At 44.7% G+C, this 22,592-nt stretch overlaps 3 protein-coding genes across 3 annotated transcripts; 1 reads left to right on the top strand and 2 right to left on the bottom strand.

Moving 5' to 3' along the window:
- The first annotated feature begins 2,399 nt into the window (after positions 1–2,399).
- On the top strand, positions 2,400–4,397 carry mettl21cb (methyltransferase 21C, AARS1 lysine b). The gene is made up of 5 exons (XM_053877762.1): positions 2,400–2,411; positions 2,867–2,927; positions 3,057–3,193; positions 3,258–3,375; positions 3,463–4,397. The coding sequence occupies exons 2-5, from the start codon at positions 2,876–2,878 to the stop codon at positions 3,858–3,860; spliced, it is 705 nt and encodes a 234-aa protein (XP_053733737.1). The 5' UTR covers positions 2,400–2,411; positions 2,867–2,875; the 3' UTR covers positions 3,861–4,397.
- Positions 4,398–4,667: 270 nt separating this feature from the next.
- On the bottom strand, positions 4,668–10,203 carry LOC128766249 (rhodopsin kinase GRK1-like). Its single transcript, XM_053877761.1, has 7 exons — positions 9,387–10,203; positions 7,930–8,057; positions 6,983–7,140; positions 5,949–6,032; positions 5,756–5,880; positions 5,449–5,650; positions 4,668–5,277 (listed from the first exon to the last, which is right to left on the bottom strand). Exons 1-7 carry the CDS (start codon positions 10,083–10,085, stop codon positions 4,988–4,990), a joined length of 1,686 nt encoding a protein of 561 aa, XP_053733736.1. The 5' UTR covers positions 10,086–10,203; the 3' UTR covers positions 4,668–4,987.
- Positions 10,204–11,243: 1,040 nt separating this feature from the next.
- Positions 11,244–20,017, bottom strand: LOC128765827 (transcription factor Dp-1-like). Its single transcript, XM_053876978.1, has 12 exons — positions 19,879–20,017; positions 19,121–19,198; positions 17,654–17,720; positions 16,959–17,080; positions 15,753–15,874; positions 15,512–15,677; positions 15,271–15,417; positions 15,135–15,203; positions 14,556–14,707; positions 13,973–14,139; positions 12,772–12,850; positions 11,244–12,689 (listed from the first exon to the last, which is right to left on the bottom strand). Exons 2-12 carry the CDS (start codon positions 19,130–19,132, stop codon positions 12,551–12,553), a joined length of 1,242 nt encoding a protein of 413 aa, XP_053732953.1. The 5' UTR covers positions 19,133–19,198; positions 19,879–20,017; the 3' UTR covers positions 11,244–12,550.
- Positions 20,018–22,592: the final 2,575 nt, after the last annotated feature.

Below are 22,592 nucleotides of genomic sequence, written 5' to 3'. Positions count from 1 at the left end.
TTATCTATATTTTACATATAGCGCTGCGACACATTTAGACTCCATTGTTGTGCTACCAGGAAGTGTTGCTGTGAAGAGACTGAGGCTGCACCCAATGGCCCTCAGACAAATGGGATCTGAGTTCCAGATCCTCGGTAGTTGAGGGGCGGCTGTTCTACGCTGAGGCTCCCACAGATGACAAGCTTCTCACTCTAAGAGCTAGAGCTGTTTGGTAAGTGCCAGTGGAAGCTGATAGACTCATGTGAAATCTGGAATCCTCTCCATGAATGAAGGGTAGTGAAAGAAGTGCCCTCCGCTTCCACCTATTCTGCAAGAACCTGTCCACATGCCTTCTACGAACCTGAAACACACATATAACTGTGGTACATGCCAGGTCTTGCTCCGCCATCTTTGTTTTGGCAGTGGAAAGAGAGTATATTTAGATTGTCAGCGTTGAATCGTCCATCATCATGTGTGCACAAAGACCTGTATTACAACTGTCCACGAGAGTCATTCTGCCGCAGCAGGACAGCAAATGCATCATCCCCGATGAAGTTATTGAGAGCTGAAGCAGAATTCACCAGCAGCAGATCCAGCTGAGGAGGGGTTAGAAACGTCATATTTTTCACTACTTACCTAGATGAGAATGGATCAGCGATGCTTCCCGTCCTCTCTCTGGGCGCGGGGGACTGTTGTTGCAGCTCCTGGGGGTGCGGCTGAGCGAGGGGACATGCTGACACCCTGAATCCCCCTCACTGAGCCCCGTGCTGCCTCACAGGCTTAGCAGCGCTCAGCCGGCAGGATTCCTCGCTTTCTACAGTCACTTGTGAATTTTTCATTACAGGCCTGAGCGACAAAAACAGATCGCAAACAATGTTTAGGCCAAAGCTTTTTTTAGAGCCGAAGCATGCCGACGCTAATCTGAGGGCCTTATTCCTATATGAGATGGACACGGGGCTGATGTCATGATCGCAAAAACCATTTCACAGAACCACCGAAGTCACCAATAGCACCAGAGGACAATTGTATATCCAAATATTGTCGCCTCGTTCTTGTTCGTGTTAGAGTTTCTCAAAGGCAACTTTGGTCAAAAACAGTGCTTATTTCATGACATGGATTACAAATATTGTAAAATGGATCCAAGCTATTTTGAAAGAAGATAAAGAAATGAGCTCCAAGTTAGTTGAGTGGACGCAGGTCCAGTCCTCTTCTTAACATAGTAGGCTAATTCACTCTCTATAGTATAGACAGCAAAATCCACCTGAGGTGCCAATTGGTGAGAATGAGGAGAATGAGAATGAGGGCAAGATGACTCAGCATCTCCCAGTTGAACTACACTGGAGAAGGAGGCAGTTTCTTATCCGTTCAATCTACAATAAGGTTGACCAGGTGACCTGCAGGGAGAGTGAGGGTGAGACTCGGATTGCACTGAATATTGACCTGCAGAAGGCTTCATGTAGTCCAGACATGTGCTCTGAAAAGCAACATGGTCCACTTGAAAGTTGAGCGCAGGTGAGGTGGACACAAACTCCCCCATCACAGCAAGTCCCCTCCACCTAAACCTACCATCCCATCCATCTATCCTCTCCGTCATCCTCCACTAGACCCGTGAACCTCATTTATTGTCTCCATTTTCTAAATAAGGTACCTCCAAACCTAAACCCATCTTCACCTAACTTTGCTCAATTCACAATAAACAGATTGGAAAGACATAGATTTCCCAAACATAGTCTTTTTATTAAAGATTAATACTAATAAAACTAGTATTAATACTAAGATTAATACGAGTATTCGTCTCTGTGCAGTATTAATCTTTGATGTCAAAACATTGTGCTGCTGTTTGTGTGACTACGAGTAGCAGCATTAACTTTTTTGCCATCAATCTGAGCCTGTGGATCTATAAGCACCAGCGAGCATCACAGAGCCACGGCTGCACTCATACCAGTCGCCACTCTTCAAAGTCAAACGCTGCCTCCTTGCAGCATCAGTCCCCAGCCACGGATCCATCGCTGGATGACCACAATAGCTGTTACCAACATCAAGCCAGCACATTTGTCAGGGAGCGGTGTTATGAACCTCAACTCTCTGTGGGGGATCTCTTTTGTTCCTGCTCCAACATGGTCGCGGTTTGCCATCTGACACTCACAGCGAGCGCTAATGAAATGAGGACTTAACACCAGATCTATAACTCTCTCACCTATCGACCAGCATTCCACCACATTGTCTACAAATATGGACTGGGCGCTGTTGTTGTGAGGGAGCGAGGATCATTGGCGTGTGTCTCAATGTCAGACATGTAAAACGTCCAGCTGCCAGAGCCCTGCTGGGTTTAGGGGTGTGTCTCAGATGATGCTATAAACTCTGGAGCAGCAGAGTGAAGAGCAGCCAGTCGCTGGAGGAGCATCTCAGGGTCAGAGGGCAGCTTCATAGAGGTAAGAGCCTCACCTTTACTGAGAGTTTTCGGTGCCATGCTGCATGCTGAAAGTGCGATGTTTGAATGGAGGAAAGCCATTTAGAAGGTATGAGATCAGTAGAAAGAGACGTCCTGAGGCATCAACCACAAGCAGGGTTTAAACCAGCTGTGCTTCTGGGCTCCCAACTGGAGTCTGGTGACATCCAGCGGGTCGGACGGATTAAAGGCAATACATCCTGAGAGTGGTCCAACTATGACTGAGCCTACCGTGAGCCACATACACACAACCTTTACCTGGACTCCCTTCCAAAGCTGTGTTGATCCACTGCTGCTGGTCAAACGCTGGTGATAGTGCATGAGCTAATAGCAGTGGAGACACAAGACACCACTAGACAAACACAAACATTGGAGAGGAAACCACATGGTGATAATGTTCTATAAAAGAATGTGAGTGTATTCAAACTCTGTCTGCAGCGTGAGACGATGAAGGCGAGCCGGGAGAACAGAGGAACGGCACGGAATATCAAGGACAAAGGTTAGATTCAAACACAGCTTTAAACAAGATGCCACGGTACGATAGAAGCCTCACAGCACAAGCAATACAATAGAGGGGGTCGTAATGTTATGACAAGTTGAAACAGCATCGCTTGACGCACTTCTGCAGCCGAGGCCGGAGACAGGAGCAGCTTCTGGGAGCCCAGCGCACACTTCTCACCGGGCAAAGAGTCCTTCTACTTTGCCAGCCATGACATCAGCATCCGGGAGTCGACGGACACGTACGGCGCCCTGATCTGGCCGGGGGTTGGTCCCGTCACCATGGTTTGGACTCCCTGATCTGAGGGTGAACATTTAGGTTGTTTTTCAGGCAATCGCTTTGTGTCAGTTCCTGGAGAACAACCAGCAGCAGGTGAACCTGATGGACAAGGCAGTGCTGGAGATCGGGGCCGGGACTGGTCTGCTGTCTGTGGTGGCCAGTCTGCTAGGTGGGTTCCAGCAAAACAGCTCATGGTTGGGATCTATCTTTCACATAAAGACAGCATGGGATTTGAAAGCCATGTTTTTCCTCTCAGGTGCTTCGGTGACAGCGACAGACCTGCCTGACATTTTGTCCAATCTCTCCTACAACCTTCTCCGCAACACCAAGGGTCGCTGCCGCCACACGCCGAAGGTGGCCGCGCTGACCTGGGGTCAGGACCTGGATGTGGACTTCCCTCACCCCAGGCACCGCTACGACTACGTGCTGGCGGCCGACGTCGTCTACCCACATGATTGTCTGGAGCAGCTGCTGGACACCATGAGCCACTTCTGCAGAGCCGGGAGTGGAACGACGCTGCTGTGGGCCAACAAAGCCCGCTTTCCCTCCGATCACAAGTTCTTAGAGCAATTCAAGAGGCGATTTAATGCCACACTCCTGGCGGAGTTCCCTCAGCAGGAGGTGAGGATATTCAAGGGGACAGCCAGAGAGTGAAGCGAATTTATTCAGTTTAATCGCTCAGAAGAGTCTCAATATCTCAATGAGCTCAAACATGAAAACGTCTTGCATTGTGACTTTTTGTGACGCTCTTCACAAATGTGATGTCCAAACAAGGGGAGATGAACATGAATGGACTTCTAAACGGTTGTATTTAAGGAATTAACTTTTAAACCTTGACTTTGTATGGACTTGTAAACACGTGTCAAAACTTAAAACTAATGTTAGAGGCTAAAAATCTTAGAACGGGGTTAGCATTAGCATCCAAACAACATGGTTTCTTCTTCTGTGTGTCACACTCTACATGGAGTCCTTACTGCCACTCAGGTAATGTAGTGAACTGCACCTGCAAGACACCTTCAGTTGCAGGGGTGGAGCCACTAGCAAATAACAGCAAAGCTCCAGACTTGTACATAAATCCAGAATAAAGAAATGTAACGTGTAAAATGTAACAAAAATCCAGTATAAAGAAAAAAGATTTAAATTAAAATAGACAGAAATAAAGTAAGGGCCGTGCTTCTATGAAGTCAGTTGGCACTTGATGTCACAGCTGGGAAGGATTCATTCATTCATTTTCTTCCTACTATCACCTGGACCCAGGTCGAGCTACAGCCTTCATACAAGTTCAGACACCATCACCGAATGATGTGAAGTCAAGAGAGCAGAGTGACCATATAAAGACATTCGTCACCAAAACAGTCCTCAACTGCGAACCTTGGAAATGTTTGCAGTTTTTCATTCGATAATAATAGCAAAACATGAGTGTGGTTTTACATAATAACATTAGGAATGATGATTTAAAACAAGAAACACAGAAATGATCAGTTCATTTTCCACTATTTTATTAGCAATAATCTTTAGGGACTTCATTATTTTTCAAGTAATGTGCTGCATATGTAAAAATCCACAACGTTCACTAACAACGATGAATAAACACATTTGCATGACTGCTGTAGACGACTCACCCGCAGCATTACTGGTGCATTACTGGTCAGACTAGTGGGGTCGGGTCACAGGGTCAGTAACTTGTGCCTAGTGCATCAAGAACAAGTCGACACCTAAACTCAACTGCATCTATTGCACTTTTGACAGAAGTCCACCGTCACCAACGTGTTTCACAGACTCTAGGACACAGAGCAGGTGGAGGACTTGGGCTGCTCCAGGATGGACTCCCTGCGCAGGTCGTTGGGCACGGTGCCTTCAGGGCCCCAAAGGTTGAGCTCCCCATAGATGCCCATTTCAATCATCTCCTCCTGCCACGGGATGGAGATGTTGCCTGATGCGAAGTCGTCGAAAAAGGTCTTGTCGGGATCCTCCAAGGTCACGCCCTTCACCGAGGAGAACGCTCCCACGTCATCCAGGCTCTTGGCGTAGACCACTCTGGGGTCTGGCACGAACGGAGGGGGAAGGATCCCTGTGTGAAAACATCACGTTCACGACCACCGACATTTGAGGTTCCTCTTTGAGGACTTGTTTCATGTGTAGTAAACAACACCAACAACAGCAGCAGCAAGCAAATTGCTCAGTGCTTTTGTTTTGAAGGGATGTGTTTTGTTGTTTGCTTTGCTTGGAACAGTCCTCTCACCTGCGTTGAGTTTCCTCCAGTTGATGTTGCTGAAGAACGGATGAGCTCTGATCTCGTCGCAGTTCCCGTCCCTAAAGCTGAGCCTCTTGTCCACCTCTTTGGCCAGCAGTCCGTCACAGAGGGACTTGGCGTTCTCGCTGAAGCTCTCTGAGTACACCGCCACCCGAGTCAGCATCCGCTCCTTCATCTCTTCACGCTCCACCTGAGCAGAAGACACTTGTCAGGACTAGAACATGTGAGACAAAAGAGACAGCCACTCCGCGTCTGGGTTTGTCTCGCTGTTCAGTCAGAGCCGTGGTTTGCCGACCTTCTCTCCTCGGTTCCTGAAGGGGTTTTTCGCAGCGATGAACTCATAGAGCGTCACCCCCAGCGTGAAGTAGTCGACCGACGTGTCATACTTGTCTCCTTTCAGCATCTCTGGAGGCATGTACCCTGAAACCAAAGCAACTTATTGACTCTTTGTAAAGTGATGATTCAGGAGAGACGGGTGGGAGACTCACCTGGGGTGCCAGCGTAGCCTTTGGTCATGGTTTTCCCCTCCTTCAGCTGCACAGCCAGACCCAGGTCAGAGATTCGCACGTTGCCTTGAGATACATCAACCACAACAGTCAGCAAGCAGCCCATTCCCCTGCCTTGTCCACCAGCGAGTCTCTGGTCCTTCAGGAAAGTGGTGACCTCATGGGAGAGTTTTGGACCTCCATGACCAAAACTATGTCTTCGAGTTCCCGAAAAGTAACTACAACTTAGTAGTAGCTGATCACTGCAACATTGCAGGCTCATGTCTTATCTCGCTACAGAAGTGACGAGAGAAGGTCAGAGGTCACAAATTCTGTTGTTGAGCCTGGCAACAGTTTCATAAGAGATGTTGCCAGCCTCATTCTGCTGACTCGTCGCTTCCGTCTTCTGCGGTCGCATTTTCTCTCAGAGCTGCGCCAGTCACCTTCTACAACTGACACATTCCAGCATTGCCACGATTCAGGGGCTATTTCAAGTCTTCAGAATCTTGAATTCAAAGACAGTAAATATTTAATCCTGCTTAAAGTTTAGCCCAGTTATAACAAGCTTATCTGTCATTATTTAATGGCATGTCAAACTATTGACAGGTATTTGAGACTCAGCAGTATATGGCACTCCTTAAGACTACAATCCCATAATGCACTGCAACAGCTGACTCTAACAACAATTCCTCCGATATTCAGCATCATCTTTGAGTCACAGACTTGCTCCAACAGATGTAGTGTTCTAGTTAACATCAATAAGCACTCCGTCACATTAGAGGAGACTGAAACGGGTAAGTGGCTGGACACTGAGTCACCAGAGTCATGTTCAGGGACACGTCAGCTCAAGTGAATCCACAGATGAAAAGACGACCAACTCGACCTCACGCCCCACTGGAATGGGAATGAAGCCCAATGGGACAGTGGATCCAAAGATCCACAGATCAGTCAGAAGTACTCGATGGTTGAGCCAAACAAACTGTGACCCGGGCACAAACCCATGAACTTCCGAATTGCTGTGGAATTTTGTCACTTACCGTCATTATCCAGCAGCACGTTCTCCGGTTTGAGGTCGCGGTAGATGATCCTCTTCTGGTGGAGGTGCTCCAGACCTTGAATGATCTGAGCCGTGTAGAAACAAGCGCGAGCTTCGTCGAACCCCGGGTTGTTCTCATCCACCAGATAGATGTGGTACCTTGGAGGAGGGCAGAGGGGGGGACATGTGGACCTGCATTTCTTTTTCAGCTGGATAAAAACTTCTGTAAAATACATTGAATTTATATGCCGTAATGATGTAGGGGCTGCTACAGCAGAGGGGTTTGACTCGACCGGCCGGCTCACATTGACTGCAAGGATGGGGATCAGCACCTCTGGTTCCCAGGTGATGGGTCTTAGTAATAGAAAATATATTAAATATATGGGGCTTTGGGACATGAGATTTAGTATGGAATTACATGGGGGTATAAATAAAGAAATCGTTGTTGCAGCCTTCACTGTTGGATATGAACAATTCTGGATTAAATTTAGCTTTTCATCGTGAACCAAAACCTTTATGACGTCTTCCCATAGGGATTCTGGTCCTCTATGGTTAGAGGTTGGAGCCGACTTTAGTGGCAGAAGCCTGGCGCACCAGTAAAAAAAAAATAGAGATATGATTGTTAAAGTTGTCTAAAAGTAAACTAGTGACAATGAATCACCTAAAACTGGATTTATCATTCATTAAAATCAAAATATAACCATTTTGAAGCATCTGAAATTATTGCTGACATTTGCTAGAACCGATGAAGTCATATTTTTGGTCACAAATGACGTCAGTGTGTCGTGGACTTTTGTTCTCAGTTCAGTCACTCTCTCAAATGAACTGCTTCTTGAGTCACACAGCACATTTCTGCATAAGGCAGAAGCGCTGGCACAAAGCCTGGGTGAGAGGGACCAAGTTCACGATGGCGATTTGGGATGCAGGAATGTTTCAGTGTGAAATTACTTGAGATCTCCTCCATTCATGATGGTCATGACCAGACAAAGCTCCTCCTTTGTCTGGAAAGCGTACGCCAGAGACACAATGAAGCGACTGTGGACCTTCTCCAGAATCTGCTTTTCCACCATCGCCCCCTGTTGGAGAGAGTTGGTAGTGGCCATGTAAAAAAGAGGACATTTCCATCAACAGTTGGAGGCTTCTGATGAAGGTCGATCAACAAACGGTCAGTACTGCATCTTAATCTGGCTGTTAACTCTGGATTAGCAATTACTTCAGCCTCACTGGGAATCACCATGACTCAGTGCGCAGTCTAATAATGTTTAGCCACTGAAGAGTCTCATCCAAGGGTGAGCGACTTCCTGCCTCATGCATTAACTAAACAACTTGAAAATAACTGTTCAACATACTACAAAATACAAGACTCAAGTAGAGGGAAATATACTCTCTGGGAAAGGTAAAGGTAAGTGACTCATTTTGTTTTGACCTTTGGCCTTGAAAACAAATGCCAGGCAACCTGAAGTCCCAACTTGAGAGATGCACTTGATATGTTTGGTCACAAGTTCCCGTTAGACCAGATGTGAGCAAAGTGTGGCCCCTCGCCTTTATGCCTCCCTAATGAAGTCAGGGGAAAAAAACTACACAAAAAAATGTTGGGTTTTTTTATATTGTTCAATGCCATTCATTTAAAAAATAAAAAAGTTCCCATTTTATCTGTCTGTTTTTGTTCTCTGTTGCTAGTAGTAGTTATTCTGAATTGATAAATTGCTCCGTTCTACAGTTATTTACATTGAGATTCATTATATATAAAATGAAAATATATAATCAAACAACATATTTACACAGTTTCTGCTTGTTTATAGTCACAAAGTTGAAGTTAAATTTAAGACTTTTCCGTCATTTTGGTTGGGCAGCTGCCCACAGCAGTCGCAGTAGGTAACATGTAGGTAACACCTTATGTAACTGCCCACTTCTGAATTGAGACGCATTCATGCTGCAGCCGTGTTTCTTCCAGAAGTGAAACTGCTTGCTAGCACTTTGTTAGCCACACTGCTCAGGCACCCAAGCCCCCTCTGCAGGCCGTTGTCCCTGTGAGGTCACTAGTAGTCCCTGCAGGTGAAGGCGGGGGGGACTTGTCAAGGGCATGGTGTAAGTGTTCCAAGGAGTCCCATCCAGAGGAGCTTTCCAGTAAAGCCGTCTTAGTGTTTAATAACACCAGATAAATCCACGCTGGACAGATGCAGAAGGGGTGATGTATACCCCTTGTTTAGGCAACAACTTCATAAATCCAGTGTAAAAGTCTAGCGTGCAAACACTTGTGCAGTCAAACCATCTGCCAGTAAACTGGACTCAACAGGTTTCACTACGTTTCCCCTTTGGGAAGAAAGCATCATGCTACCTTCTGGTCTTGTCCCATGGGCCAACCCCACCACTTGCAAGTGTGTCTAGTCTTCTACAACTCATACCTCATAACCTTTCCTCTTTTTCAGCCTCTTCTTGTTGAGCTTCTTACAGGCGTAAAGTTTTCCGGTGGCTTTCATTTGACACGCCGACACCTCCCCGAACCCCCCTTTGCCCAGCACACGGAAATCCAGGAACCAGTCTGTGTCCATGGGCTGCATCTCCAGCCACTTCCACTGCAAAAGCCTCTTCAAGTACATGCTCTCTAAGAAGAAGGTGTAGGGGGCCTCTCGCAGGTAGTCCAGCGTGGAAGCCAACGCTGCAGCGAACAGGTCGTCCCCTACAGCCTCCTGGCCTTCCTTCACCTTGGCTGTGATGTCCTCGCACAGGAACGGGCAGAAGTGTTTGGCACCGGAGTCCATGTACCGCTGCACGATCTTGGAGGCTTTACTGGCCCGTTCCGAATCCTCTGCCAGGTCGTAGTCCTCAATGTCTTTCCATAACCGGCAGGACGCGACATACTCTTTGTTTGCGTTGAGGAACTCCCTGAAGAGGCGCTTGCCGATGGGCTGCTCCACACAGACGGAGTGGAAAGACAAGTCCAGGGTGTCCCGCAGGTCCTCACACACCGTGATGTGGGGCAGCTTCAGCCGGGAGTGGTACTTCTTGTCCCGAGCAGCTGCCGAATTCGAGCCATCGATGCTTCCACGAGCATTGATGTAAGCGGAATTTGCAACCACCGTGGTCAGCCCCCCAATATCCATCTCAAGGACTGGTGGCTCTTAGGCAACACAGAGCAGGAGCATGCTATATGAAGAGAACTGGATCAAGAAGGGAGACAGGTCAGAGCAGGGAGGGATGACAGTGGCCTCAGAGTGGAGCGAGCATACTTTGAGTCTTGTACCACCCCTCATTCACATACACACACGCCTGAGTCAACATCTTTCGGTAATCCATTAACACCCTGTTGCCCCAGACACAGAGTGCGAGCTCATACCACACAGGCCCAGTGGAAGCGTCTCAAGCATGGCACACTGGTGGCTTGAGTTTTAATGGTTCAGTCCAAACAAATTGAATTTTGAAGGCAAGGACATTGATGCAAAACAAATCCACTTTAAATGAACTTGACTGAAGGGTTCATTAAGGCCAAGTGCTGACAGCATGTGCTCCATGTGGGTCCTGAATGGTCCTCCATGTCAGGAACACCAGGTCCTGGATATGATGGCAGCAGGTGGCCCTGGAGAGCGAGGCTCATGGAAACTAGAGTCGGTTCGCCATATTGCCCTCCAGCATTTCACCGTGTTGCACCTGTCTTCCAGACAATCTCAATGGAAAAGGCAAAAGCAAGTCGCACCCAAACTAGGGCCATACAATAAACTACTGCACACTTGACTGACTGAAGTAGGATGGTCACAAGAACTTGTGAAAGGACTTCTGGACACACCATTTGTGAGGGCACGTACTGTCAGTGCAAACTAGGTGGAGGTTATGTATGAGAGCTCGGTTTGTTTGAGAACAAAATGACACCAAAATGGAGAAAAATATTGCAATAAAACATTTGAAGTGTGTTCATTTGGCTACACAAACGTCCCAAAAATGTAACTGGTCAACTTAGGCTCACATGACCAGCAAAACACCAAGAAACTAACTGTAACTGGTGACAAAAAAAAGCAAGGACTTACCACAGTTTCCTTTATTCCCGACTGGAAGGCTGTGTCTTCCGCGGGAGCTACGCAACACTACCGCCACCGGAGCAGTTGGGCAGATGTAACGCGCTGTCCTAGTACCTTTCTGGTTTATAAAGTGATGCATCATTTTTCAAAAACAAATACCCCTGGCTTGCTAGTTTACTACTAGCTTTTTTTAAGTGCCACACAACCCCTCATTGGCTTGAAGAACCACAAATCTTGAGTTCAATATTGACTTTATTTCTTTAGAACCAAAGAACTCAAAGGGGTCAAATGTGACATGCTGTCCGATTAAAATACCAAGGCTCATTTTGTGATAAAGGGGAGTGGTTATTATCGTTCCGATCTCCTTGGACTGGCCGATCAAAGAGCAACTATAAGTCAGTGACTTGATAGATGCTGTAAAGGCTCAAATCTGAGTAATCAAAATCATTTTCTTCATGGACAATTTTAACGATTTCAAGGATCTATGTGGAGAGATTCGCAAAGAAATGTTGGTGAGAGATGTGTTGATGCAAAGAGCTTTAAAACAATCTATATTTTAATTTGAAAACTTATATTAGATTACAGACCGGGTTTTTGGAAGAGTCAGTACACATGATGCTCAGTCTTAAAAGGGGGGATTTTGAAGGGGGGAGTACAGAAAGACCTCTACAACCACACATTTGTTACATCGATGTTCCAAGGTCTAATATAGTTTACCACTGGCCTCTAAAAGGATTCTATAAGCTACAATCAATGGGATTTGTATATGCAAACAAAGCTTATCCACCTATCAAGAGCCTGGTTTCTTCTTCTTTTTTTTTCTTTTTTTTTTTTATCAAAGTCTTCACCCTGCTGGTGTCAAAATTCATGTAAACACTACCAAGGCGTTAACAGGGCAGTGATTGAAAAAAATCTCCAACTTCAAAATATAAAACAACAAGAACTAATAAATGAGAACAGGAAAAGCAGCTGCCTATAGAACAGAACGAAGCCAGCCCAACATGACGAGGATTAAACTATTCCAACTTATTGCCAAAAACAGGGAACAAAAAGTATCGACAGGTGATGGAGCCCCATCCTCGGATATAGCGATATCAGGCCAGTTAGATTTCATTGTGACGCGCAAACGGCAGACGACTGCGGAACATTTGATCAATTTTGTGTCTGCGAATAGCAAAAATAGGAATATTCAAACATCATACATTCTCCAACAGCAGTAGGTTTTTATACAATATTTAGTGGGATGGCTTACTGAGACGTGAATTAGACAAAGACTTCAGCCTGGAGGTTCGGCAGCTGATTAGAGTTCACTCGGACGACACCTCCCTCCGAACTGTGGTGCGGCTACAAGCGATCCAGGAGCAGGAGAAACAAAACTGGGCACAGTGTTTGCTCCTGTTCTCTCTCTATTTTCATTGACACCCCTGAGAAAGCCATACAAAGAAAACAGGCGGAGAAACGGGGGTGAAGGTTGCACATACAAACAGGGACCGAATTCCCACTGTGAAGGTGTTTCGACAAGACTGTGCTTATTGGAGTCGAGAGGTGTCGATAGCTTAGTCGTCGTCGTCGTTCTCGTCGTACTCTTCGTCGTCGTCCTCGTCGCCCATGTAAGACACCGGTGTCTCCACCCGTGAGCCGCTGTAGTGGGAGTCGTTTGAGCTGGAGGCCATCGTGCCGTCAGGGCCGCCGTCGCTGCAGACAAAGACAGCGATGGTTAGATTTCAAGAGGTTATCAAGGCCAGTCGACTCAGCAGCTGAAGCCAAGATCTCCCACCTGCTCGCTGGATAACGGCCGCCGTTTGCTGAGGATCCTCCGGTTAAGTAGACATTCCTGATCGGCCCTTTTGCCATCTCTGTGGAGACAGAAACACGGACTGAGACGTACGGTAAGCTGAATTATACTACAGAACTTTTCTTTCAAATCAGCAGGCTGCATGGAAGCTACGTCTAAACAACCTCCAGTATCCTGGACTCTGATTGGCTCCGCTAAATGGCCCCCGTCCCAGCAAGCAGCCGTCTAAACCTGGACACACCCTATTTTTTGCTACGTGGAACATAGAATGAAAGTCAAAGGCTTCACGCCAAATCCAGCGACCGGCCTCAGTGCTGGTGCTGCGGTTGGGCGAGTTTCAGCAGCAGTCTCCAAGGTCACAAGCGTTGGAGGCGGCAGTACAAGCACCAAGTCCTCAGGTGAAAGTCGATGCAAGTGTGGGAATAAAAGTTCTGAACCTAAACACCAAAGTAAGATGCTAGCAATTGTAGAAGCTAAGGCTGAACAATATGGACACCACTGCATATCACAATAATTATGCCAGATATTGCAATAGCTATATGACACTATATGACTACGGGTTTAATAGAAACCCAGAATTTTGGAGGAGAAAAAAAATCACAACTATGTCACAACAAGTTCACGCAGAAAATGACTGAAGTGCAATGAATGGCAAACATAAAAATGACGTTTTCCACTGCCATAGCTTTCCATGAAGGACGAGGAGGGGAAACTGACAGTTGATTTAGCAATATTAACACCTTGAATGTTCATATCTCAACATAGACACCATAAATATTTCAGTGAGAGTAGAGAAAAGCCCCGACATTTTAACAAAAGGAGTGTGAGAATTGTATACGAGCAAAGACTATCTGTATAAAATAAGAAAATGCTCCTGCCATGATCAAAGCATTACTGAAATCTCACCATGGGATTTTCCAGCTGCCCTCAGTTACTGCAGTCAGTAGGAGTTCTGAATTATAAACGTGTGAAGATGTAACATGAGCGTAACAAAAGGAACTAAAAGGTCATCTATGACTCAAACACGTAGGCTAGTCATTGTAGCTCAGTCGTGGTGCACCAAGCGGCAAAAACAAGTGAGAAGAGGAAGAATGAGGTTTTCTTCAACAGCAGCAGCAGCAGCAAGACATGATCTAAGAGCAGCACGTCACACGGTTGGTTGTGCAACTGCATCGCCACTGACCTATAACGTACGGCTCCAGCGCTTTAGGCACCAGGCTACGCGCCACCTTCAGGTCTTCAGGAGAACACTTCCCGGCCTCCAAACCACAGGCCATGCCCATTCGCTTCAGCACCTCAATGTCATCGTGGATCTCAAACATGTTGTCGAAGTTGAACAAATACTCGAACCTGAAATTACACAGAGAAATGTCAGCCCGAGTTAAACATCAACAAGTGTTTCATTAAAGGAAAAATAGTCCTAAAACTAGTGGCCTAATTCCTAAATATCTGGGCTTCCTGTGATATCAGAGTTGAGGCGACATGACACTGCTTTCCTGAAAGAGGAGAAAAGCAGCAAGGGGAGTTGGAACTAGAAAAGAGAAATCCTCCATCTGGTCCCCAAGTTTGCCCAGTTCCCTCCCGGCAGGACAACTCTGGAGAGACTCCAAACAATGTTGACCAGGTGACAGATGGTGAACTCATCCACACAAGCGCCGATCAAAACACCAACGTTAACATTACCAAGACATCATCTAACTATAAATACATCTGAGGTTAGGGAAAATTACGTCAACTGAATACCTGAATGAAGAACCATCACATACTTGTCATTGGAGATGCTGCAGTCAATGACTGTTTTCTTGTTGGTGTTCACGATGATGAAGGGCAGGTGGATGATGGAGTTGGGAGGCGGAGGTCTGTTGGCCTGCTGCTCTGTTTGTCTGTTTCTCTGTACCAGATTTTTAAAGGCTATTTGCTGCAGTAAGGGGAGAAAAATGAAGCCGAGTTTTGTGATGAATTCACAGCCAAAGAAAACAAAAGTGCTGTTGCAAGATGTAGCCCATTGATGAAGATGGAGACACAATGTCTACTAGGACACGAGCCTGTGAAACAATGTTATAAGAACATTACAGACAGTGAAACCCTTCAAATCCATTCATTATGATCCAATCACTTGTCAAGGCTATATTTACTGTCCCATGTCACATAGGTATCGTTTTGTCACATGGTGAGTCTAACACAACAGTCAAGGCCCTTATTATGAGAGAAATGATGATGTACCAATTGTTACTGGGCATCAACATCTGTAATGCCTCGTGTTCTTGGGATAAAACAAGAAAAGAGAGAGACAAATGTGTGTCTAAACTATCCAGAAATAAAAATATATATATACATATTCCTACCTGTAAAATAAGTTCCTGAAGCTGTGACTGTTTCTGTTTGATTCTCTCCAACCGCCGCTCTTTTTCTACCTGCGAGGGAAGGAACAAAAGTTTAATATTGTGGCTGACGTCGGCAGCTTCGCAAGCGCTTCTGTACCTCGAGGTTTTGACACTCCTGTGCAGAGTTGGTGGGCAGGCCAATCCACTTGATTTCCTTTTTCTCTTTGGAGATAATGTTCATGGCCATGAGCACGTTGAGTGCGTCGTATACACGCCGCCGGATGTTCTTCTGGTCATACGCGTGCTGGAAAGGAGAATCAGAATACAACTCGAGTGAATGGGTGACATTTAATAAGAGATGAATTAATGTGCATGGAATGTGTGGATGGAAGCCTTACTGAGTCGTTCGGCGACATGTGGTTATCTGCAGAGCTGAATTCTGCCACCAGCTCATCTGCAACTTCATTGTAGGTGGTGATTCCTTTCTTCTGCACCTTCTCACAAACTTTCATGGAGAAATGCCGTAAGCCCTTCCCGTTCTTTTCCCCTTTCTTTCCACGTTTCCTGCAACAGGGGAGACCATCTACTCATCTAAGGCATCGAGGAAGTGACGTTAAAGCAATACGAAAACAAACGTACCCTGATGACCATGGAGAGGACTCCGACGGTTGACTCTGTGTGAGGAACTGGGAACTGGGTGTGTGTGGACTATTTACCAATATGGTATTAGATACTGTGGGTCTCTGAGGCGTTCCAATCATCTGCAAGACATCCAGAAAGCATATTTATTGTTGTCTTCATCTATGAATCCAAAGTCTCCCAAGTAACGTAACATATAATAAATTCCATTCAGGATTCCAATTTCATAATGCAAAAAAGTCTGTACCCAGACCCCAAGAGAGGGGTCCAGAGTACAGAGGAACTTGAATGGTTGACTTCAGAGAAACAACCAAGTTATATCCTGAGCGACAGAGTGAGTTCTTCGCGAAAGCAGCAGCTCCATAGCCCTTTCCCCCACTGATCTAGTTTCACAGCCCATGAGTTCAGTCTAACTTTTGATCGGTTGGTGACGTTGGGAGACAGAGTTCATAAAAAGTGACGAATAGCAGTGGGCGGGAATGAGGAGCAAAGCCAAAGAGAACAGCTCACCGAACAACCAGTTCTGCTGAAAGCACAAAACGAAACAAGAGCTTTAGAGTTTTCAAACAATACAAGAGGCTGGTCTGGAATCCCAACATGAACAGGCACACCATGATGTTAAGAACAAATATTCTCCATATTCAAGTGCACTTGTGGAAACCAGTGGGACACAAACATGGTCGCCAGACAGTTGGAGAGGATTTATACATAAATATTCCTTTTTAGAAAAACAAGGTACAGATGAGTAAAATGGGGTGAAGCAAAATAGCTCAAAACCAAACACTGGCATCCATGTTTGTACATGTATTTGGAAAATAATAGTTGATTCAAGTTTGGCAGCTGCATGACTCATGTCGTTTCTTGCGCAGAAAAAGCGACACAAGATTCCATTCCTGTTTAAATACTAGTTTTAATACTTAAGAGAACACAGAAGATGTGGTCAAGTCCATCACTGAGGAAGTATGTAAGCTGATTTCCACTATGAATACATTCCATATATGTAATGGGATGATGGGTGTAATCCTGCTGACTGGAGACTTGATAAGCTTAGGATCAAGTTCCTCCACCTACTCCCCGCCCCGTCACCTCACAATGATAATGGAGGAGCTTAGACAACAGTGAATATCTGCAAATATATTTGGGATTTTCTTTGCCAATCAATATGTCTGTGTTTTGTAATAATGACAATTAACGTCAGTCACTCACCACGTGTGACACATGTTGCATGTGGGCTGCGACGTTCACGTTGGATGGTCCGAGGGTTTTGGGCAGAAGCTGTTTGGCCACAGGGGCTGCAGTCGGCTGGACAGTAACCAAAGACAGGACACCTAGAAGGAGGAGGATTATCAGTAGTGATCTTCACTGAAGCTCCGCCGCCCTCTAACGTCTACGAGGTGCACACGGATCAAATGAAAAAAATCTCATTTAAAAAGCAGAATAAATGCAAATTGTAGCCAATATTAGGGTCAGTTTAATGATGTTTTAAACGCAGCATTCACAAATATACAGATATCATAATGAATACAGCTGGGGTTTCCCAGACACTTGAAAGCAAAAACGATAACAGCTTTTCTATGTCAAGACTATTCTCATCTGGATCAGTTTAAGGGTCACTCCCATGCTCTTAAGCTGCAGGCCCAGTTTGGCTGCATTTTGCAGGCAGTAAAATCGAGAAAAAAAGTTGGTCGATACATAAGAGAAAGGCTTTATTCATACGTGTTATATATACAGAGGGTGTTTCAGTCTTATACTATGTGTGGAGAAGAAAATTTGAATAACTAAAGCTACAAATCAATGATCATTAAATAAGGTTTATTTTGTGTAAAATACATTTTATCCATTTCACAAGACAAGGTAAAAAAAAACAAATGTATATTTAGAAGCACAGGAAACTGTCATACCTTTGCTGGGACTCATGTTCTGATCGATGAAAAGCTTTAGCTCTCCGTTTGTTTCAATCTGACCAGCCTGTGAAGATGAATACATTAGCCCAAACATTGAAGTTCACCTTGGTGCTAACAAGCAAAATTAAGAGGACGTGGCTGAAGAACCCACCAAGTTCTCTGTTGCATTTTTGCTGAAATTATGTTTAATATTAAGATAGACTACTTATGAGACTAGTCACTGTTATGATCTTTGTCCATCTGTTAACCATATTTCCTCCCATTTAGTCCTTCTAATAAGAATCTTATCAAGGAATACAACACGGCATACAATATTTGGTACCAATAGAAATGCTTTCCAGACATTTAACAAGTACAAACGTGTTAATAACAGCAGTAATTATAAAGAGACACCCCATACACAATCATACATAAAAAGCAGTGAAGTGAACTTCTTATTTTCAATTCACATCTGTGGGGTGAGTGCAACCTGCACTGGTCAGCAACTATCAAATGTTAATGCGAGAAATGCAATGTACAACTTCAGCTGGGCTCTCACACCGACCTCTCACCGTGTTGAACTGGCCTTCGAGTGAGAGAACATAGCACGACCCGTCACCTTAGTATCAGCCTTGTTCACTATTCATGTTCAATTATTGTACCATCTTCACTGGTCCTTCTGGTCGGTGCACAGAAGCCAGCTGTATCTCCTTAGATCAGGGGTCTCAAACAGTGAGTGCAGGTTTTTGTTCCAACCAGTCACATTTCACCAACCAGGTGTCTGAAGACTGTCAACGGTTGGTTGTGGGTCTGGTGCTGTTTATTTCAGCTGCACCTGTTTGATTTAACTGTGCATGCTTGTTTAGTTGGAACCAAAGCCTGCACCCACTGAGCCCTTTGGTAGATCGGCTTGAGACACCTGGCTGAGATGAGCCTGTGTTTCACCTGTCGCTAACCGAGTGCTTTTTCTTCCTGGAAAAGTGTCTTACCAGTTACTCTAATGATGCAACGACTAAGCGACTATGACTAGTCACAACAATCGATTAGTGAACCGGTTGGAGTCGGATGAGTGCAGGTTGATGAACACACAGGCTCAAGTGATCATACTGTTGCAAACAGTCATTAGAAAACAGAAAAATGCATGTTAATTGTTGTAAACACTAGTTATGTATTAAAATATAACCACACTGACAGTCGACTAGTCTATCTAGTCTATCTTAACCATTAGTCAGCTTGACTGCATATGATGTGTACGGGTTAATGAACATGTGACTCATCTGACTGTAGCTTTGTAAACAGTATACACTTGTATAGTGTTAAGTGCTGTTTTGAAATGTAACGTTCAACTACTCAAAATGTGGTTTGAATAGTTTGTTGTCCAAACGGTCCAGGAGCCTCAGTCACCTAATCCATCAGTCGATTATAGATGACTATGCCAAATAGTCGTCCCAAATTACTTCATACACTCCTTATTTGTATACTCACATCTTTAGCCATGATCCCACAGGACCGGGTAGTTGAGCCTCAGTTTAAAATGGGAATTCTCTTCCGTCTTTATAGACCCTAGTCATGAAGAAAAGAACAAAATGACGAGTCAATTAATGTTAATATTGAGTTTTCAAGTAAAAGTCGACGAATTGGACCATTTTAAATCCTTCCATATACACTTTGCAAAGCCATGTTTTGTTGGCAAGATGTACAAACATTATGCTAATTTAATATAGCATAAGGACAGACGATTTTGGATTTCTTAATCTTCATTCAGGAGAAACCCCGAAGGAGATGCAAAAACGACCCCATCCTGAATGAGCACAACTTTTCCCCCAACTGTGCACAGGGCCTACTTCAGGTAGCGAACACGTCCGGGGAGATGCATTGGCGAACTTCTACCACAGGACACCACAATAAACCTTTAAACTACACCGAATCGTCACCAAACTAGGCCAAAACAAAAATGGCAGCGTCGAACTGGAACAGATGTAATCGATGCATGCGGTTGATGGCAGCATCCACATCACACCATGATAGCAAGACAATCTTTTGTTGAGTGCAGCTAGCAGCGGTACATTAGCGGGCTAGGAAGCTAATGCACGTTTTGCTGGACGGATTCAGAGGAAAATCCAACTACCGCCGGCCTCCTGCTGAAAACATAAAAACGAATATACACAGGACTCAGCATACGGCTTACATGTGCGCGTTGGGCAACGATTTGAAAGTAAATACAGAGATTATTGTGCACTTACGAGGCACTATCCTGCTTCGACGGCTGTTGTTGTTGGCATTTGAGATCGGAGGAAGAGGAGGTCTAAATCCTCACCAAACAGGAAACATTGCAAGCAAAGTCCTGGTACTTTTCAACGATTTCCCCATTTATTTGCGCTTTAATGCTCGTCTTAATCGCCTATTCCGTCCTTTTAATCTTTCTCAACACGCTTCCTTCAATTTAGCGCTTAAACTTATACGAGAGCTCTGGCGAGGCAGTTTGTCGGCACACACTGAGAAACCCATAAAATAATGTAATTCAACTATAAACAGTGCTTTGGAAATGGTTACGAAATCATCAAGATAAGGAAATGTGTTTATATAGCAACTAAAAACCCAGACGATGTTTCCAAACGTTTCGATAAATCGATTCAAATGAGTAGGTTCGCGGCCAAACTTATTTTTGCCGTTGGAAACTCGCTGTGCAAACTGAAAGATTACTCTGATACACAAACAGGGTCATCTCAGCCCATACTGAAACTAAAATACACAGCTACATTCTTCCAAGCATTTATAACTAATAAAAAAAAGGCCGAATTTCAGACGCACAACTTAATGAATGAAACTTTTTCCATCTTAACAAGTTGTTAACGTTCAAAACCCTCGACGACCAATGATAATAAAGATAATAATGACGTTTTTATATTCGTATACAAGAGAGGGGTTATCTTAAAATACCCTTCAAAACAGTTTGGTTGAGACGGAGTGGCGCAGGTGCAGTCATGGGTCAGCTGGTTCCTGAGAGGTTACCGGTTCAAACCCAGGCTATACCCCAATGACCGTCGGAAGTGTCCTTGGGCAAGACACGGGACGCCAGCCTGCATCATGGTGCACATCAGAGGCCTACTGACGTGTGAACAAAAACTCATTTTAACAACTTAAAACGCGCCGAACCATCGGCGAACACGCTTAATGGTTGCACTATTCAATATTTAATAAAATGTCACTTGTCATTGTCGCACTTTAACGTGACCTACTTGGGTTACACAGCCGATAGACTCACTATATAAGGAAAACAACCGTCGAGCTGATGTGAAATCCCAGGTGTTATTAATGGAGTATTTTTAAACAATTGCATCAAGATTCGCATCTAAACGCTTTGTTAGCCTTCAGCTAGCAATTAGCGGCCAGGCTAATCCGCAGCTGTCATCGACAACAACTCCGCAACTCATAAGAATATTGTCAGGGATACTGTCGCGCTACACGTGTATTCGCTGCATGTATGCCGTGTTAAAGACGCCAAAAGCAAAAGGCCGTGCTTGGTTCAAATGTAAGTGAACACGCTGTTAAGTTTGGCAAACGTCGCTTACCGGTGCACTTAGCTTCCTCCAGTCCACTCCGCTAGCTTTGCTACAGCAGCGCGACTCCCAATCTGAGCTTGGCGGTGTCTCGCTTTAGCGCCCGCTGATTGGACAGCGGCGCGATGACGAAATCAAAACAGCCAAAATAGTTCACGCCCACAATCTACTTCGTTGGTCCCCGTTGTGGTAAAAAATGTATGGAACGCCATCTAGTGGTCAGGAGGGCGACTCCACGCCGCTGTAATGTCTGGTTTATTACCAAATTATTATCTATAATTATTTCATAGCTATTGTATCTTTTGTTTCTCTCTTTTTAAATGAGGACCTAGAACATGTTAGCTTGCTGCTGCATGTAAAATCAAAGGTTCTTTGCCTTCGTTTTTATAATTTCATTCTGTCATCTAATGGTATAAGTTTTAAAAATGATATGCTTTGTGAATCACTTTGGCTTAGCTTCAGTAAAAAATGTGCTAAAAAATGAACTAGAGCCTTGGGTTAAATGGACAAACCTGGAAAATCTTCAAAAACATATAAAGAAGGTCACAATATTCCTAAACCACATTCAATTCGACGCATGTTGGTGACTTTCCTGAGGAAAGTGTTAAATTAATTTTGCGTCTTTAATCTTTCATTGTTTTATTGGATGATCGCATGGTGATGCCACCCAGTGCAGTGGTCGCATATTTTTAAGATTCAAAGAGATTCTACTGTACAATAATATTGATTTTGCCAGCTATGCATCAATAAATTATATTTCTTATTGACCACTTTGTGTTTATTGGCCATGTATTTCAATTTCTGCACAGAGCATGATGATTATTTTCAATATTTTAATCAAATAGTAACATTCTAATATTTACTTATATTTTGTTGTTGCGATCTGTCCCAGCTCTATTAACACCGCTAAGGACATCCACACAGTGTCTTGGCACTTTTAAAGCCCCAACACTTACGCAAGGATGTTGTTTGTGGACTTAATTTCCGCATTCACTGCATTTATCCCAAACAAACCAAAATGTCCAAATGCCAATGTTTGGATATTGACACGCATGGCTAGCTGACACTGTGTGCTCGGTCCTATGCTGCACAATCTGCCCATCCAAGACTGAGCCAATTCTGGGCTCACGGGAGCATTTTATTATGTTGTTGATTCAGCAATTTTGGAACATTGTGTTGAAAAAAATATCACATTTTCCCTGCAAGGCACATAAGGATGGCTGGCATTTAGAGATATTTTATCAGCTGCTGTTGTTGTGTCCTGTCATTCATGTTAAAGGGTGGGACGTTCCTGCAGATAAAACTGAGTTGAGCCTCCCTTCAGCCCAATGTTATAGAGATACAGTCATTGGGCGCTTGAGTATCAAAAACAGCTGAGCACTGAGTGCTTCTTCTAT

The sequence above is a fragment of the Synchiropus splendidus genome, chromosome 10, assembly GCF_027744825.2.
Source record: "Synchiropus splendidus isolate RoL2022-P1 chromosome 10, RoL_Sspl_1.0, whole genome shotgun sequence".
Classification (NCBI taxonomy): domain Eukaryota; kingdom Metazoa; phylum Chordata; class Actinopteri; order Syngnathiformes; family Callionymidae; genus Synchiropus; species Synchiropus splendidus.
Note: the sequence above shows the minus strand (reverse complement) of the source record. Positions and strands in the feature narration are given on the sequence as shown.

Coding starts and splice junctions, on each gene's coding strand:
- mettl21cb (XM_053877762.1), top strand. CDS start 2,876: ATGAAGGCGAGCCGGGAGAACAGAGGAACGGCACGGAATATCAAGGAC. Junction 2,928..3,056: donor ACGGAATATCAAGGACAAAG/GTTAGATTCAAA, acceptor GCACTTCTGCAG/CCGAGGCCGGAGACAGGAGC. Junction 3,376..3,462: donor TGTGGTGGCCAGTCTGCTAG/GTGGGTTCCAGC, acceptor TTTTCCTCTCAG/GTGCTTCGGTGACAGCGACA.
- LOC128766249 (XM_053877761.1), bottom strand. CDS start 10,085: ATGGATATTGGGGGGCTGACCACGGTGGTTGCAAATTCCGCTTACATC. Junction 5,651..5,755: donor TCAGGAACCGAGGAGAGAAG/GTCGGCAAACCA, acceptor TCTTCTGCTCAG/GTGGAGCGTGAAGAGATGAA. Junction 5,278..5,448: donor CTGGAGGAAACTCAACGCAG/GTGAGAGGACTG, acceptor GTTTTCACACAG/GGATCCTTCCCCCTCCGTTC.
- LOC128765827 (XM_053876978.1), bottom strand. Junction 17,081..17,653: donor GAACATGAGTCCCAGCAAAG/GTATGACAGTTT, acceptor TCCTCCTTCTAG/GTGTCCTGTCTTTGGTTACT. Junction 14,708..15,134: donor TTCAGGAACTTATTTTACAG/GTAGGAATATGT, acceptor CCCTTACTGCAG/CAAATAGCCTTTAAAAATCT.